This window comes from Lytechinus pictus, chromosome 13 (genome assembly GCF_037042905.1).
Source record: "Lytechinus pictus isolate F3 Inbred chromosome 13, Lp3.0, whole genome shotgun sequence".
Classification (NCBI taxonomy): Eukaryota; Metazoa; Echinodermata; class Echinoidea; order Temnopleuroida; family Toxopneustidae; genus Lytechinus; species Lytechinus pictus.
The window spans coordinates 5,315,802-5,334,234 of record NC_087257.1 but is presented as its reverse complement, the minus strand read 5'-3'; the positions used below and the strand labels follow the sequence as shown (position 1 = coordinate 5,334,234).

At 36.7% G+C, this 18,433-nt stretch overlaps 1 protein-coding gene across 1 annotated transcript; it reads left to right on the top strand.

Annotated features, from left to right (window-relative positions):
• Positions 1-2,667: 2,667 nt before the first annotated feature.
• Positions 2,668-17,607, top strand: LOC129274906 (hypoxanthine-guanine phosphoribosyltransferase-like). Its single transcript, XM_054911645.2, has 7 exons — positions 2,668-2,776; positions 5,645-5,751; positions 6,744-6,930; positions 7,629-7,712; positions 9,730-9,859; positions 10,621-10,697; positions 12,432-17,607. Exons 1-7 carry the CDS (start codon positions 2,702-2,704, stop codon positions 12,477-12,479), a joined length of 708 nt encoding a protein of 235 aa, XP_054767620.1. The 5' UTR covers positions 2,668-2,701; the 3' UTR covers positions 12,480-17,607.
• Positions 17,608-18,433: the final 826 nt, after the last annotated feature.

The following is an 18,433-nucleotide window of genomic DNA, read 5'->3' as shown; positions in this document are numbered from 1 at the left end:
GAATAAATGTGTTGTGTGAAAACTATATTCTGTATATACCCGCGATTTGATTAAAATAGGTTTAAATGGCTCTGATATCAAGAAGTTCCAGGGGCCCCGTCCCGGATCCCAACCGCACAGCACTGCCGTATATGAGTATGGAAGGGTTGGGCCATTGGCCCCCAAAAGTTCTACAAACGAGAACAAAAAAAGGAGAAATGAAAGGCATGAAAATGTGATTTTTTTTTCTCGCTCGCTTCGCTCGCTCAGGACTTGTATAAAGCAGCTTTTTGGCAAGTGTGTCATACTGCGCCCCTCGTTATTTTTACTCTTCACGCTTCTGCCGCAAAGATTCCTGTTCATAACATGGCGTACAGACCATAAAAAAAGGAATGGAAAGAGAGAAGAGTGAAATATATCTTGTCAAAATCTATCACAAAATTGGATTTTTGTATTAAAAATGTCAAAATTTTTGCTCGCTCGCTTCGCTCGCTCGCATAAAAAAAGACAATTTCTGCCCGATACGCAATATCTGACCCCCTCAAAATAGTCGCTTCATTCATGGACCTATCACAATAGGTCCATGCTTCATTACACCATTAAGCCTGTTCATACCATGATATGACCGGGAATTAAATGTTTGGCTCTTGCCCCCCCTGGCCACCGACCCCTGTTACGCCACTGCATCATGTGGTATTGCATTCATGAGGTAAGTTTGATTTACCGCAGAGCATAACACCACAAAAATACCACATATTTGAATTTACATTACCACACAATGGCATCGTGAGGTAAATGCATTCATGTGGTAATTTTGATTTACCACAACAGTATAACAATACCACACAAATACCACATATTTGAATTTACATTACCACACAATGGCATCGTGAGGTAAATGCATTCATGAGGTAATTTTGATTTACCACAGAAGTATTCAATACCACACAAATACCACATATTTGAATTTACATTACCACACAATGGCATCATGAGGTAACATGCATTCCTGTGGTAATTTTGATTTACCACAGAAATATAACAATACCACACAAATACCACATATTTGAATTTACATTACCACACAATGGCATCATGAGGTAACATGCATTCATGTGGTAATTTTGATTTACCACAGAAGTACCACATAGACAACAAGTTACCACAGCTACCAGCTGACGTTACCACACAAGGATATGGAAAATTACCACAGATGTTCATGTGGTAACCATGTGGTAACCTACATTCATGTGGTAATTCGTGTGGTAAAGCCGGGTACCACACAGATATACCACACGACATTTTCGTAAGGGGTATGTCAGCTGATGCAACCTAAGTTAGTAAACTGGAAAAATTTTAATTTAATTTTTTAATTTGTAAACTTATTATGTATAAAATTGTGTATCATTGCAACAAACATTTCTCCTCATGATGTAGGCCCTAGTCATTTTGACAAACATATCAGAAACGGTGACAGACATTTTGGGAGCAAAAATGTTAAATTAAATATTGTTAATTATATACATACAATAACAGATAATTTGTCACAGATTTGATTATTGATGTTAAAAGATTAAAACTGCAAAATACTATTCAATGCTGCATTAATTGTTGACACCGTTATGTGCAGCAGGTCCAATTTGAGAAAAAGCACATTTCAAAATTCAGTGACGTCTATGTAATAATTAGCTGTTGATAAGTCATTTTAAGGAAAAATAAAGGTATTTCAGGGGAGACTTAAAACTTTTTCATTTTTACAAAATGGTAATACCTATAACATAGAAAAAAAAAACAATTTTACCCTGTTCGCGAAATTTGACAACCTTATGACATGCGACCATGAGCGTTTGTACGCGCCAGGATCCATCATTAAAAGATGCTCATGGCGCAATAAAGAAAAGAAGAAGAAATATAATTACTTAAAATCTTGAGTGACTGAGTAACCGGGCTTTCAGAAAGTCTTTTGAAATATTGCGGAATATAGGCCTAGGCCTGGCTACGTAATTATGGAGCACCGGGATATGCAGCAGAACTGCAGTCTCATTTTCCCGCCAAACAGGTTGACAAGTGGATCCGATCAACTTACCCCAGTCATGCTCTGGGGTAAGTGTAATGTAATATGTCAAAAAGCACATTAAAATAAAAGAAACATTCTTTTTATTCTTTAAATGTATTCTTTAACAACCAGAACGGGAAGAAATATTTCAAAACTTAATTTAAAAGAAAAATTTAATTAAAAAAAATATATATATTTCAAAAACTTACTTATACTTATAGCTTACTGGGTTATGGAAGTCGTAAGGATTATAATTTTGAGTACCAAAGGTATATATAATTCCTGCGGAAAGGACTGGGATGGGGATCAATATTATATTGGCTTGTTGATCTGAAGTGGAGGGATCAGTTGAGAGAGCGAGCCGGTAATATATCGAGGCGAAAAGCGCGCGTAAGAGACTTCCGGTTTTAAGCACAGTTGGGCTTATTCCATTGTACAAGAGGGACAATATGACACCAATGACAAAATCTAAATTTTGAACAAATCATATCATGAAAATAACAATTGTTGATTGAAGTTATTATAATTTATATATCGTGAATTATTGGTACTGAAAATTTCAAAGTAAGAAAGAAATATCAACATCAATATGTATCTATTAATTGTACCCTACAAAAAAGAAATATTGCCGTAAAAGTTCAGAGGTCAAACCATTTTATAAACACGATGAACGGGGAAACGCGCGAAAGATCTGACGGTGAGCCTGCAACCAAAATACGCAAAATGTCTACAATAATATCAGTAAGTTAATATGTCTTTGTGTGAAATGTACTTTTGTGACCATTTTGTCAGGTTTCTAAGGCGATTCTGGTCCAACTTATATTGATCCGAACTAAATTCTAGTTACGCTAGGCAGCCTGCTCGGAAAACAAGACCACATGATTTCGAAAGGCGCGATCGCGATCCTCTGGCTCTGCCTCTGTACACAACACAAACAGCCGTAGGCGTAGCCATTTATGGATGGACAATGCAACCAATGAATGGGAAATGGCAAATGCATTGCCATGGCATTGGCAATGCCAATGGCAAGTCGTGATTATTGTTACCCGTTCTTGCGTGCTACTTGATGTAGGCCATGCCATGTGCGTGTGTGTGTGTGTATTTGAGTTTTGTCAGACGTGTATCAATCAGATATGATTATTTACGTCTGGGACCGACCTTTAACGTCGCCATCCGAAAGACGTGACCAGGGCTCGAACCCCTGCATCAATTTGTAACTTCCCCACAGGCCACAGCTTGGATTACAGGCGCACGCCACAACGCCCAGTTTGCTTAGAGTTAGACTTGATGTCTTTTTTAAAAGTCTGGTAGTGTAGGGACAGTGATTTTCCGCGATCGCGGAAAACGGACGGAATTCACGGAAAGGGCCTTTTGAAACGGAAAGTGGCATTTCAAACGGAAAATCACAGAAAACGTATTTTCCCTCAAAATACACAGAATAGCAACAGAAATTACTGCAAAATCACAACAAAATGAGAATATTAAATGGCCACAAAACCCCAGAAAACACGATCTCACTTCGCTACTAAATACTATCATGACAATTCACACATCGTGACTGCACTCGACATCAGCACACTCGATTGTACCCCGCACCCGTACCCGGCCGGCCGGCCGGGTTGGGCTTCACATGCAGTACACATATCGTTTGAAGATGTAACAGCACGATATCGTGGTCTTAAAATCCAAGATGGCGGATTGGCAAAAGCCGTTGACTGATGATAACGATGTCAAAACAAAACCCAAATTATCGATGAAATATAATTTCACCATGAAATAATGTGAAATGTGAGGATGAATGCATGCTAAATGGGTTTGTAAAAATATTTTATGCACCCGCATAGATCCGATTAGAATGGATTCTATTGTGTTGTTGGTACAGTAGCAGATACGAATTTTGACCAGTGCGAGTGTACATGTTGCGATTTTGCTATTCAATGTGTAAACGGAATTGTCACTTTTCCGTGTGTTCAAAGTCTATGGGGAAACGGAATTTCCGTTTTCTGACATGCTGAAACGGAATTTGAGATTTTCTGAAACGGAAAAGGCAATTTTTTTAAACGGAAAATCACTGTCCCTAGTAGTGGTACTAAAACTTAAAGTTACTACTGAGTACTGGTAGTGGTAGTGGACGTTGAATATCAAAGCCAAAGGACAAGCACCCCCTCCTATCTTCTAATTCTAGATATATCCCTCTTTTCCCTCCTTGGGACTAACCCCAAATTGTCACCCCAAATGCAATCTATAATAGCATCTTCTTTGGCTTGCTTCATCACAAAAGACACAAGCACCAATGCCAACTTCTAAGTTCTAGCACCAGTATCTAAGCAAATAGTAGTACCTAGCAGCTCATCAACCTTGTGACAAACACACTGAGACTGAGAGTACACCGAGGAGATCATTTGGGTATGGAAACGACCCACAACGAACAACAACAAGTGGTACTGTGGTAGGCCTAACTTAAAATAGTTAGGCCTAGATTGATATGATTATGATGATGATACTGTAAGTGTAACTGTAGTACTACTAGTAGTAGTACTACGATACGTTGGGCTAGACCGAAAGCTTTTTTTGTCTGTTCCTCGGTGTGTACTTCACTAAAATTGAGCTTGCGCTTGTGAATGTTTTCGATATACGATCGAATGGAGTCAGATGCAGTCACGGTGTTTGGATTGTCATGATTATACTTTATAGGCATGAATGGTATAGGGAAGTGAGATTGTGTTTTGTGGCTAGTACTATAGTATACAAATAGCGAATAGGCATAAGTGCGATGGTGCGAGATTTCGCATGAGGTGAAAGAAAGATGCTCTATTCAACGAGGCGTGAGCCGAGTTGAATAGAGCTAATCTTTCTTTCACCGAATGCGAAATCTCGCACCATTGCACGAATAAGAATATTCGCTATTTGTGTTGTACAACGCCTCGGAATATAGCGAAAATATGAAAAAACAAAGAGTTTATCCCTATAGTAATCTATGAAAAGGGAGCAAAAATACTGAAAGCAGACAGCAAAATCCCACAAGCATATGACCTTGGGCAGCCTTGCGCATTTAGCAAGCTGGCTTATACGCGTATTGTTCATTTTTACCGAGCGCAATGAATTAAATCGTATTGTGACGTCACCTCCTAAAGCCGTGCAACGGTACATTTTGGATGGTACGTCTTTTGTGCAACGGTACGAATGTTTGACATTCAGCCTCCCATTTGCTGCGTACAACAAGCTAAGTAGGCGTTGTACAATAGTAGACATGGACATGGTCATGTCTCATGATGGTAGACCCTATTCATATTTTGTTGAGATTTTGCAGTGTTGCTGTTCTTTTCATTTTGAGGAAAAATATGTTTTCTGTGAATTCTGTTAAATTGCGGAGAATCACTGTCATGACTCGTGTCTCTATAATACTTATATAGCAGATATTATTATCGACGAGTGAAAGGTTAAATGGATTTCGCTAAGTGTAAAAAAACAAGCGATTATCGACAAGACTAGCGATAAAGAGGTTATTGATTACAGCCCTGGCCTTGTGCATGCATGGCAATTAAACCAAGAGTCTGAATTGTAATTGGTGAAACAGTCTTTTCTATTTTGATTTTTGATATTTTGCAGATACCTGATGAGTATGAGGGCTACAGCCTCAACACATTTTGCGTCCCAAGGCATTATGAACAGGACCTGGAAAGGATTCTTGTTCCCCAGGGGGTCATCGCTGATAGGTAGGTTTAGTGAGCTCTATAGTTCCAGTTTCGTAAAGGACAAGTCCACCCGAACAAAAAGTTGATTTGAATAAAAAGAGAAAAATCCAACAAGCAGAACACAGTCGTCAAAATCAGATTAAAATAAAGTAGTCTAATGACACTTTTTAAAGTTTCTCTATTTCACAAATTCTTGTTCCCCAGGGGGTCATCGCTGATAGGTAGGTTTAATGTGCTCTATAGTCCAAGTTACTTAAAGGACAAGTCCACCCCATCAAAAAGTTTATTTGAATAAAAAGGGAAGAATCCAACAAGCATAAACATTAAAAAGTTTCATCAAAATCAGATTAAAATAAAGTAATGACATTTTTTCAAGTTTTTCTTTAATTCACAAATCAGTGTTATGCACACGTTGGTCAATATTCAAATGAGGGAATAGATGACATCACCCACTCGGGCCACTCTGCATATGAAGGCAAGAGTTCCATATGCACCCCCCACTAAAATTGAAAATAAAGACATGGAGAAGGTTCAGAATAATATATCTAGCCATAATATAGAACATATGTGATGGGGAGTGCAAATACATATAAAAAATATGGCTTTACTCCGTCAAATTTTGAGCAGGATTTAGTGCGTGTAATTGTCCATAGACATCGGTTTATTTAGTCAGTAAAGGGTCTGTGAGTCTAGACTAGTCGAACTATCGGCTGATAATCGTTAAAATACCCCTTCCGGTATCAGCGCTTCTCGCTAGCATAGCGGGAAGAGGTCTTGACTGCAGGTAAAACAAGGTGAGTTCGAGTCCCAACTAAGGTAAGCAACAGTAAAAAAATGATAGAAAAATCTGAGGTGAACGAACCGGAAGTCTCAACAATCTTGTTATTTTTGGTGGGGGGGTGCCTATGGAACTCTTTCCCATATGAACTTCATGTTGAATGCGGGTCATTGTTATGATGGTCTTTTTCCAGACTTATTTCATTATATATTGATTTTACTTTATATCTCACCAGGACAGAAAGGCTTGCCAGGGATATCTGGGATGACATGGGGGAATCCTCGTCTCTCGTCGTCCTCTGCGTCTTGAAAGGAGGCTACAAGTTCTGCTCCGACCTTCTCAATTACGTGCAAGCCCTCAACCAGAACGCTGGACGTTCTGTGCAGCTGCGTGTTGACTTCATCCGCCTCAAGAGTTACGAGGTAAGTAATGACTCTACCCCCTTCCTTCTAAGGGTAAAAGAATGAATTTGCATTCAACACTTGTTTCATGAAAAAGTCTTTAAAATCAAGGTTAATTTTCACCGCTATTATCATAGATCTGAATCATGAATTATTTCAATGGGAAAGTCTTTTAAATAAAAATTGTCAAAATATTATCACACATTCAGATCTGGTACATTAGTGTAAATTTATCTTTGTAAATTCGTGAAATCTTAGCTCAAAATCGATAATTCTAATGATCAATAACACAGGAATGCATGTGTGGGACAGTGTATTAATATTGCTCGGAAAAATACCAGACATTTGCTGGAATGCCTCGTTTATTTTGCTGTTTTCTCAGCAATTAGACTTTTCCTTCCATAGCCATTTGGCACATATTGGCGAATGCCAGTGACGTTCTAATAAATTCAATTCAATTCATATTTTTCATTTTTACATACCTGTACAAAAACTTTGGTGGTCATTTTATTGGATTCTGTTCAAACTCATTTTGAGATCGTTAACCACAACTGGCATTTCTCTCTTAGACCACGGTACAATATTTTGTGATTTTGATGGAATAAAAATGAGTAATGCTGGCTGCTCTTTTATAAAAACGCTTTGTAAAAATGATACTAATGAGGCTGATTCGGGATTTTTCCTTCCTGTTTATCTTTTTCCTTTTTTTTTTCATCTAGAATGACAAGTCAACCGGACAGATCCATGTTGTTGGAGGAGACAACCTTGAAAATCTTGAGGGAAAGAACATCCTCATTGTTGAGGTATGAAAGGGGGTGGGGCATTTCTGTGCTTGTACATGCAAGATTGAACTTTAATTTCTTAATTGTTTCATATCAAGTTCAATTGATAGTGTTATCTACATACTCCAGAGTAAGTGTGTTAAAACAGTTATTAGAATTTTGGCGCAATATATATTAAATCTTGCAAGAAACGACTGCCTGTCATTTTAAAATAAAAAAACCAATGATGCCTGCACATGAATCATGTACCACATGGTTTGCGGATTTTGACTAGGGAGTCAGCATTTGAGGCCGTTACATGACATGCCTATCATATAATATTTTACCATTGTGACTCATTTTGTTTCATTAAAACCTAGTCATTAATTGCAGCTGTAAAGTTTGTGGTCCTTGCATGTCTTCTATTGTAAGTGATCAGACAAAGAGCATGATGTAGACCTATAGTAGCATCTTACATTCACAACGTTATGATGTTAATGATCAGTCTACTCTTCCTTTTTTTTTTTTTGTAAATCTTCTACCCTTAAAAGTGTCCCAAAAAATATTTGACCATTAAAAAGCTGAGCTGTAAGGTCCCAATTATTTCCTGTGTCTGTGGTATGTTAAAAAAGGAGAAAGAAACAAAAGGATCGACAAATTTTCACCAGAATATCCTCTTTTTTTTATGATAGTGCTTGTACAGTAAATCAAGTTCAAATGATATGAAGCATCATTTGAATTATTCCTGGCAGGGATATGATTTTTAAGTCACCGATATCTGGGATATCTTGAAAGTACACAAATTGATTATTTGATTTTCTCTGTGTTCATACTGGCCAACTGTCCCTTTTTACATGGACAGTCCCTATTTCTTTTCTTTTTTTAAACTTTGTCCATAAGGTTACATAGAAAATTAGCTATGTTCAAATTCAAATTCAAATTCAAATTTATTTATTTCACTTCCATCAATTGTACATACATGAATTGTATACCATATATAAACATAAATATTTGTATACGTTGCAAAAAAAGAAAATAATGATACATATGTTGTGAAAAAAAAAAAAACACTTAGACAATTTGGGCAACACATTGTAGGTTTTAAATAAGTATACTATTTTTCAATAGAAATTAAATTAAGATGGAAATGGAGGGACCCACTAAAAAGCAATGCTTGTACAATGTGGGCCCCTCAAAAAATAGATAACACAACAAATAACAAAGTATAAATACAGATAATCAAATGAGAAAAAAATATTTTTATCGTTCAATAATTCTTTGTCCCTGTTTATGGACTTGCAATGTTAACAGGGTTGTGTCTATTTGTTATTCATAAAGACACTGGGCTGTACAGTGACCATTTTATACATGTACCTGACATTATTTTAGTTTGACAAATGAAGATTAAAGAGATGCTCCGGGCTGAAAATATTTATATCAAAATAAATAGAGTAAAATTCACAGAGCAAAATGATGTAAATTTGATCAATATCGGGTAACAAATAACAAAGTTATTGAAAGATTTGCATTATTCCGGTGAAACAGTTCGAGGCATGTCTTCATGAATATTCATTAGGTGGGCTGATGATGTCACATCCCCACTTTCCTTTTTTTTTATGTTATTACTTGAAATCGTAATTGTTTCATTTAATCATACATGTGTAAATGGTGTGTCGCCATCATTATGAAATAAGTTGCAGCAAGAAACAACCAATGCACTTACTCAGTTATCAATCCAATTGTTTAAGTTCTTGGGAGAAAATTTTTTAATAAACCCAATTTCCTGATAATAAAACACAAAGAACAAGTAGGGATATGATATCATCAGCCCACCTAATGAATTTTCATGAAGACATGCCTAGAACTGTTTCACCGGAATAATGCAAATCTTAAAAATTCAATAACTTTGTTGTTTGTTATCCGATTTTGATCAAATTTTCAGCATCTTCCTCTGTAAATTTTACTCTATTCATTGAGATATAAACATCTTTAGCCTGGAGCATCTCTTTGATGTCAAGTTTTTCTGCTATAGTCACATGACCTCTCTCTTCCTTTCTAGGACATCATCGACACAGGTCACACCATGCAGAGGTTACTAAAGGTCGTTGGAGGTCACAATCCCAAGACAGTTAAAGTGTGCAGTCTATTAGTGAAGAGGACACCTAGGAGTATAGGCTATCGACCTGATTGTAAGTAAAAATCAAATTTCTCCGTTTTCACAGGAATCACTGATTCCTCTGTAACTTGGTATTTGCAGTTTGTGCTGCATATGCTTTAACCCTTATCTAACTCGACAAATTTCGTCACTTCGCCGTTGCGCGGAATTTTTTGACTGCACCGCTCACTGACTTTTGACTTTCAAGTCTTACGCATCTTTTGTGACCAAGTTTTCACTCTCGGGTACAAGGTTCCGAAATTACGCAACATTTTGTAAGCGCATGTCAGACCCAAAATTGCTTTAAAACGTGAATCCTTGTACAAAGTCAATGCAAATTGTGTTTTTCAACCAAAATTCATAAATGTATGATTATTTTTTTAATTTTGTTGAAACAGATTTATTTTATGCTTTTTATGATCGCAAAAGGATCTCCGACAAAGTTCATCGGGGGGGGGGGTCAAATTGATCCCCCCCCCCTATATCCTGGTCTGAAATAGCCCAGTTAAGATAGAGTTAAAAGAAAACTATTATAAAAATGTATTGTGATTAAGTGGGAAAGAATTGGGTGTTCTGTTTTTAAACCATGAGAATAGAAGAAAATAGTGGCTCATTTTGCGGATAGTCACATGAACTAGACACAAAATTATGGGGATGGGACTACTCACAAATGTAATTGCTCTAATGGTGTGTTAGAAAATTGCACTGCTTGACTGGTGGCAATTTTTTTTTCAACGATTCAAATCCATTCCAATGCAATTTTTTAATTTATGATTTTTATGTCTTGTTTTTTAGATTGCGGATTTGAGATACCTGACAAGTTTGTGGTTGGCTATGCTCTGGATTACAATGAGTATTTCCGTGATTTAGGAGTAAGTATGAGATCCCTTGAATTCCCCTTCTACACGAGCCATATATATATATTTGTTCATTCAATTATGTATTCATCTATGTATTTATTTACTTTGTGTTCTTAAAAGTAGGGTGCCTCCATCAGTAACCGGTAGTTATTGGAGGCCCTACATCATAAATACAAATATTGCAAACATGAAAAATGAAGGAAAAAAATGAAGTTAAAACCAGGGTTGAGCTCAATTACAAGGTAATTGATCAATTACATAATTAATTACATTTTTTGAGTAATTGTAATTGTATTTGAAATATTGAAAGGGAAAGTAATTGTAATTGTAATTGAACGAAATGTAATTGACTTCAATTACTTTAAAATAAACTTGTTTAATTCATAATTTAATTTCATGACCTTTTTCATGTCAACTGCTTCAGCATCAAAGAGTGTAATAGGCAAAATTCATGCTCTTTAGCATAAACCTTCATCTTGTCAGTTTTTGTAACTTAGAATGATTTTGAAATTGGGAGGTCCGACGTACAGAATACAAATTGATTTCATTCATGACTTTTATAGAAAGTAATTGAAATTGTAATTGACAAAAGTATTCAGTAATTGTAATTGAAACAAATGAAATTTAATTGAAAAGTAATTGTAAGTGAACATTTCTTCAATTAAGTTATTGTAATTGAAGAAAGTAATTGAGCCAAACCCTGGTTAAAACAAACATTTTTCAGCTAATGACAAGTAGAAATAAATCAACACAAAAACATTTGCGTAATAAGTGTCCCTGGCTGTGATGGCATTAGTTAGAATTCAATTTGTAAGTGTAACCAGCGCACGACACTGGCACTGGTCCTACTGTCCCAGACCAGTAAAGATTGCTGTCGGGCCAGTGACTTTTCAGAAATAGCCAGATTTACTGGTCCGACATGACCAGTAAGAAATGTATCAAGCTGATACAAATGATATTTTCTTGTCTTTTGTAAATTATAAAAATTACTCTCATGAATTATGTTGTGTGTACACGTACTGTTTGTTTGTATGTTGTGGGGGGGGGGGCAATAAAAGCAATAAATGACATCAAAATAAAACTTTTTTATGGTTTTATGGTCTTTAATATGCTTTTATTTATTTTCGGGGACCAGTAAAATATGGAAAAATTGGGTATCTACTGTTCTTGTATTTATCCACGTTGGTCATTGCCCTTTAAGAATAATTAACACACAGTATATATTGTTATGTATTTTCAATTGTCTGTATTTCTAATAGTGTATCTAATTGTGCTTTTTTTTTATTGTCAATAATCCAACTGAGATGGTTGCAATGAATTAACAAATAAATTAGACACTAAGGTCTGTACTACCACGCTGGGTTTAATGGTACCTTGTGTCTAAAGTTTTCTAAATTTTTTGGCTTAAATTCTATATTACAATGGCTATAATAGTGTAATGTATTTTGATGAAATTTGGCTTGATAAAGTAAAATACTCAATAGATGTGATCCGGGCTCCGTAACACAAAGCTTAGCAATGATCTTAATAGAACATTTTTATACGATTGATTCCATTGGCTACAATGTACAATCAATCATAGAAATGAAGCGTACGATTAATCGCTAACATTTGTGTTACAGGACCTTGGAAACAAGTTTAAGCATTTGGCCTAGCCGTGTAAAATTCTAGGGAAAGTACAATTCTTTTGATTGAATACCAACTCTGGCCTGTCAAACTCATATTCTTTCTCTTCTTTCCCTACAGCATATCTGCATCATCAATGAAGAAGGAAAGAAGAAATACGCCATCTGAGATGGAGGAGGATGTGTGCTTGGCGAGAGGCTGGAGACTCGTGACATCATTATATGTTTATTCTACTGTGTAGAAATCTACATGTAGGGCATTTCACAACAGAGATTTACTGAAATTGCACTTCACTTTCTGTTTGTGTGTAATTGCATTGGCTTCTTGTGAACATAGGTACTTGTGCGTTCCTGTGGACACACAGGTTCTTATATACCTTTGTTATTTGGGTTCGCATTTACACATTTTTTAATGTGTAGTAGGTTCATTTGTACATGTTTTATTTATATTAAAACATGTGCTTCTGTAAATTTTCCGTAAAAGATACATAAAAAAGGTTATAAAGGAGACAGCAAGAAAAGCAGAAGACCATGAAAATCTGCCAACTGGCTACACTTGTCTATTCTAATGTACATAAGTTTTTATGTATAATGGGTTGTTACATAAGTTATGCACATGGGTTACTGGTGTTTATGGGTGGTTATGCATAAGGTTCTTATTTATAATAGGGTTTCATTTTCATGCATTGGATACTACTCGTTGCCTATAACTTAAGGACCAACCTAGGATGTCACTTTACAGAAAACTTTTAGATCTCAAACGTTGGTCCTCGGCGGAAGTATAATTTTAATTTGCTTTCATGCTCAGTTTCTTAAGGCATAGGGAAAACTTACTTTGTCCTGGAGATGACTTTGTCAAAGCTGTCGACAGAAGCATGAACAACCCACCATTTATTGAAGTGCAATTTCAGTTGGTCAAAAGGGGCTTTTGCAAGAAAATATTTGCAATCAATTGCAAATTCATGCTGCAATTTTACAATTGATTGATTGATCAATCTTAGCTTGAGCAAATCGGACTAAATACAGGTTTGGGAAGCAGATCAGGGCCCCGTCTTACAAAGAGCTACGATTGATCCAATCAATCGTATGTCTATGGAAATCCATCAGTTGCATAATTTTTTCAAAATGTCCTTTGTAAACAAGGGTGAACCACCAAACTGTCAAGAAAACGAATTTATGTAATTTACGTCATATCTAGAAAACACTTTGAACATTCATGCATTTTAGATGTTGACATTGCCAGCCGTCCATAATTGTGATTGATCGGATCGATCGCAACTCTTTGTAAGACGGGCCCCTGGAATCTATTGGAAATTTGCAGTTGATAGGAAGATATATGATTGATCTTGGATCCCAAATTGATTTGCGATTGATTGTTAGGTTTCTTGCAATGCCCCAACTGTTGTTGTGAAACACCTTTCTAAATATGTAACCCCATGTACAGCCCACGCAGGACCCACCCTTGGCTGCCATCTTTAATCATGATTTCTGAACTTGTCTTGAGTGGCCATCGTGTAATTCTAAGTTCAGTGTTATACCTTATGGTGTTGGTGTTTGACCAATAACTTGTCTTTGATAACCATTTGGGTAATATCAAGTTCAGTGTTGACCTTTTGGTGTTCGTGTTGGACTAATTGCTACATCAGCATCACACCAAACTTGGGACAAATTTGGCTCGTCGTTGAGCAATGGATACTGTGTTATGTATCATTCTTGAACACTCGCAAAATAGGTATTACTATTAGGGAAGGCAATATGGTTCTTCTAACATCGACACCACACTTGAAATCACTCAATATAGTTAAGATCTCCACTTGATGCCATATATTAACAGGTTTAGGAATCTGTGATCTGTAGTATGAAGATCCAGAAATTACACTGCAAGAACTCCGGTGTTGATTTACCACCAGCCTCAAATCTATATATGTCCACAATGGAAAAGTATTGAAGCAACACCCCCGTTTGGAATCAAACCGATACTGTTTTAATATTACCTGGTTTTATATAAACACATATCTGGTGTCTGACCAAAACCAAACTGGCATTGTCTAACCCTTCTCTGGTGTGGACATATATAGATTCCGGGCTGGTAGTATATCAACACCAGTTTTTGCAGTGTATACCCTTAAAAATTCAGTACTGATGCCAATTTCTGGCCTATATTAGTTTACAACATGGATTCAAGTTTTTCGAGATCATTAAGAATCTGACTTGGCACCTGAGGTCGGGTCACCAGTAAAGCTTGCACACTGCAAAAACTCTGTTGTTGATTTACCATCAGCCCGGAATATATATATGTCCACACCAGAGAAGTGTTAAGCAACTCCAGTTGGGTTTTGGTCTAACATTATAGGTGTTTATATAACACCAATTACTATTAATTAGTATTAAGACAGCATTGGTTTGATTCCAAACTGGTGTTAAATCAACACCAGAGTTTTTGCAGTGCAGTCATGCATAACATATGAACAGCTAAATGAAACACCACTGCACTATTTAACTTATTGACTTCTTAATTTTGTGATCCCATGAGCTTTCTACAGGGATCACCCAGTTCTAGTATGTAATGGGTTAACCGGCACTGCAAAAACTCGGGTGTTGATTTAACACCAGCCCAGAATCTGTATATGTCCACACCAGAAAAGCATTGAAACAACACCAGTTTGGAATCAAACCCTTGCTGTTTTAACACTAATTGGTGTTGAACAAACACCTATCTGGTGTTAGACCAAAACCAAACTGGTGTAGTTTAACACTTCTCTGGTGTGAACATATATAGATTCCAGGCTGGTGTTAAATCAACACCGGTGTTTTTGCAATGTGTTGACTACTAAATTCCGTAATATCCGTAGGCTTTGTATAGGGATTACCTGGCTCAGGTAGGCAATGGGTTAACCTGTTGACTACTGAATTCTGTGATTCCCACAGGTTATGTGCAGGGATCACATGGTTCCAGTTGGAAATGGGTTAACTTGTTGACTTAATAAATGTTGTAATCCCATAAGTTTGGTACAGGGACCCTGTGTTTTGGGTTGGCAAGAGGGTTATGACTTTGCCTCAAGGTCATTCCCAGCATTTTCATTTGGTCATTATAGACAGGTTGGTTATAAGCTCTATTGTACAGTGTGAAGGTCAAAAATATTACCCATCATGCAGCTGTGCCCATTCCCTTTCCTAGCCAGATTCATCCTTTTGTATAGTAACCTGGGGCCCGTTGCAGAAAGAGTTTCAATCAATCGCAACTCTAAACATCATGCGCAACTTGATTTTCAACCAATCAACAGCGCGCATTTGGGACTTGCGATTGATTTTTTGACTTGCGTTTAAACGCAACTCTTTCTGCAACGGACCCCAGATGGCAGTGTTATCATGGGGAGTGTTTTCACAAAGACTAGTGTGACTTGAGTTGCACTTAAATTCCCAGTTGCATGCATCACCACATTGATCCGAGGATCTATTTTGCTACTGCATGTAAATCGATGACTCTGCGCAATAAATATCATTGTGCATGTCAGTACTAAGCACGTAAGTCGCACTTCGCTCTTTGTGAGAAAAAAAATGGGGACTCTTTCACAAAGCTTAAATGTGGTCAACTTAAAGCTTTTGTAACAATGCAAATGGTATTGCATAAACCAGTAATCTCTCTGATGTGCAGACTATACTAGTAGTATGCAATCCCTGATCGCGATCTGACCAATGCGGTGATGTCTTGTACAGGGGCCGCGGAAGCGGGGGGGGCTGGGGGGGCTTCAGCCCCCCCACTTTTTTCAAACACCGTGTACAAAAACGTAAAAATTACCATATGATTGTGTTTTTTTGTATGGTCAGCCCCCCCACTTTGAAAACCGTTCCGCGGCCCCTGTTGTATACCATGTGCATCTTGGAAATCGGTTCAACTTAAAAAGTCACAGTTGGGTCTGTGAAAACGCCCCCTGAATGAATGCCCATCTTGTTCAGCAGCTTCTCTATGTTGTCATAGAAACAGGAGTTTGTGTGTGTAATGTTTCTATACATAATTCTCTGTTAAAGTGAATAGACCAAAATCACTGTCACCCTTGTTGCGACCTTTGATCCCAGTCACCCTCATTGCGACCTTTGACCCTAGTCACCCTACATCCATTTTAGGGAAAAGGATTCCTAAAGGGCAGTTAGGGATACACTAGTAGTGTAATCCAATTATAAACTGTATAGATATCAGCAGGGATGCAGTTGAGGCTAGCCTCTCGGCCACATTTTGCCGGCCTCATGACTCGGAACTACAGGCCTCGACTACATCCTTGCCTATCGTACCTGATAAAATTGTATCTCTCAAAATTGATTGAAGGTCTTGGTGAATCACCTCCAATACCTTTTCGTTTCAAACGCAACTTTCAGAATCAGATGCAAGTCCCGAATGCTTGCATCTGATCATTTGAAAATTGTCTCTTTTTTCCCCCTGAATAAACGTACTAATGATTAAAATGTCTTGTTTTCTGAATCAAGATTGATTTGTGCATGCTCGGTTTAGTGCAAACCATTTTCAAATGAGTCGAGACTTTTTTCTTTAGAATGTTTTGGAGGAGACATTTCTTTTTCTTTGTGTTCAGATTTATGTGCTGCATGCTAATTTTCATTTTGCCTAAAATGTATTTTTTGGACAAAAAAATCATTTTCTTTATTCTTCATTATGATATTTTTCAAAAATTGGACACTGTTTTGTGTTATTCTATTTGGAGAAAGAAAAAAAATTGATTTCCCCTGTTACATTTAGTTGCCTTTGTTCAGAAATTAATATGCCTGGGAGAAGTCAAGGTTTTTTTAAGATATTTATTTATTTTTTGCAAGTATACGCTTGGAAAAGCTAAAAGACCCTACGATATTTCAACAATTTGAATTTCGAAGGAATCTGTTAAGGGATTTCATGTGTAAATTGTCCATTCCATAAAATTCAGTGTATTGTCTTACGGATTTCATAGGCCATCACATGGATATAAATATTGATGTGCAAGGTTCATTTTGGTTTTAGGACCTGATGATTTTCATCAGTCAGCAATAAATTCAGTGTTAGATTCATTAAGGCTACCATACCAACTTCCAGCAGAGTATACAAATATATATTGTAGTCTTCATATCCTACCTCCATATCGTTTTATCATAAACCTGATATGCTTTTTCCAGTCATCATTTTGTTTTTCCTGGAATGTACTATTGATCTATGCGATGTAAATCATGAAGATAAACTTGTGTACATGTGTAGCATATTAAGAAAATTGTGGCAAAAAGCTATTAAAAATATTGACGAGGAAACTTCAAAACAATTGTTAATTTTTTCTATAGTTTGTTATTTATAATGGTGGTGATGTGGAAGAGGATTGCAATGCTCATGGCCATTATGAGCATGATGGTATGATGATCGTAATGTTATTGGAGATTATGGTGATGATGATGATTATAATCGTGATGCTGAAGATGGTGATATTTGTAATGATGATGATCACGGTGATGATTGTAATGATGATGGTCAAATGATGATTAAATGATGATGGTGACGACGATGAGGACGATGATAATGGTGATGATGGTGACGATTGTGATGGTGGTGGTGATTATGAAGAAATGATGGTGATGATTATGACAATGGTGATGATGATGATGAAGATGATTATGATGATGATGCTGACGATGACGAAGATAATGATGTTTATGGTGGTGACAATGATAAATATGATAATGATGTTGACAAAGACGGTGATGGTTATCAAGACAATGGTGATAATATTGATTATAATGATGTTTATGGCGATGATGGATACAAATAAAATTGGAATCGTAATTTACCTCCTAAATTGGAAACATATTCCAATTCAGGAATTTATAACTTTCGTTTCTTGAAATGGTAAATTATTTTAAAACAGTTTTCTTTTAACTATGAAACGATAGTAACTTGAGTTAACAGAAAGCAATTTTGTTAACATGTTGAGGAAATAGTGCATGTTTGTTCAGTTTATGTATCTGTTTTGGGATAGTAAGGTTTATGTGTGTGTGTGAGGGTGTGTGTGAGAGAGGGTTGCGCGCGTGTGTGTGAGGGTCTGTGTGAGGGAGGGTGTGTGTGTTAGTGTGTGTGTGTTTTTTTTTTTCATTTTG

Bases quoted from the DNA above. Each gene is read 5' to 3' on its own strand.
- LOC129274906 (XM_054911645.2), top strand. From the start codon at position 2,702: ATGAACGGGGAAACGCGCGAAAGATCTGACGGTGAGCCTGCAACCAAA. The intron at 2,777-5,644 runs GTAAGTTAATAT...GATATTTTGCAG, and splicing joins AAATGTCTACAATAATATCA to ATACCTGATGAGTATGAGGG. The intron at 5,752-6,743 runs GTAGGTTTAGTG...ATATCTCACCAG, and splicing joins CAGGGGGTCATCGCTGATAG to GACAGAAAGGCTTGCCAGGG.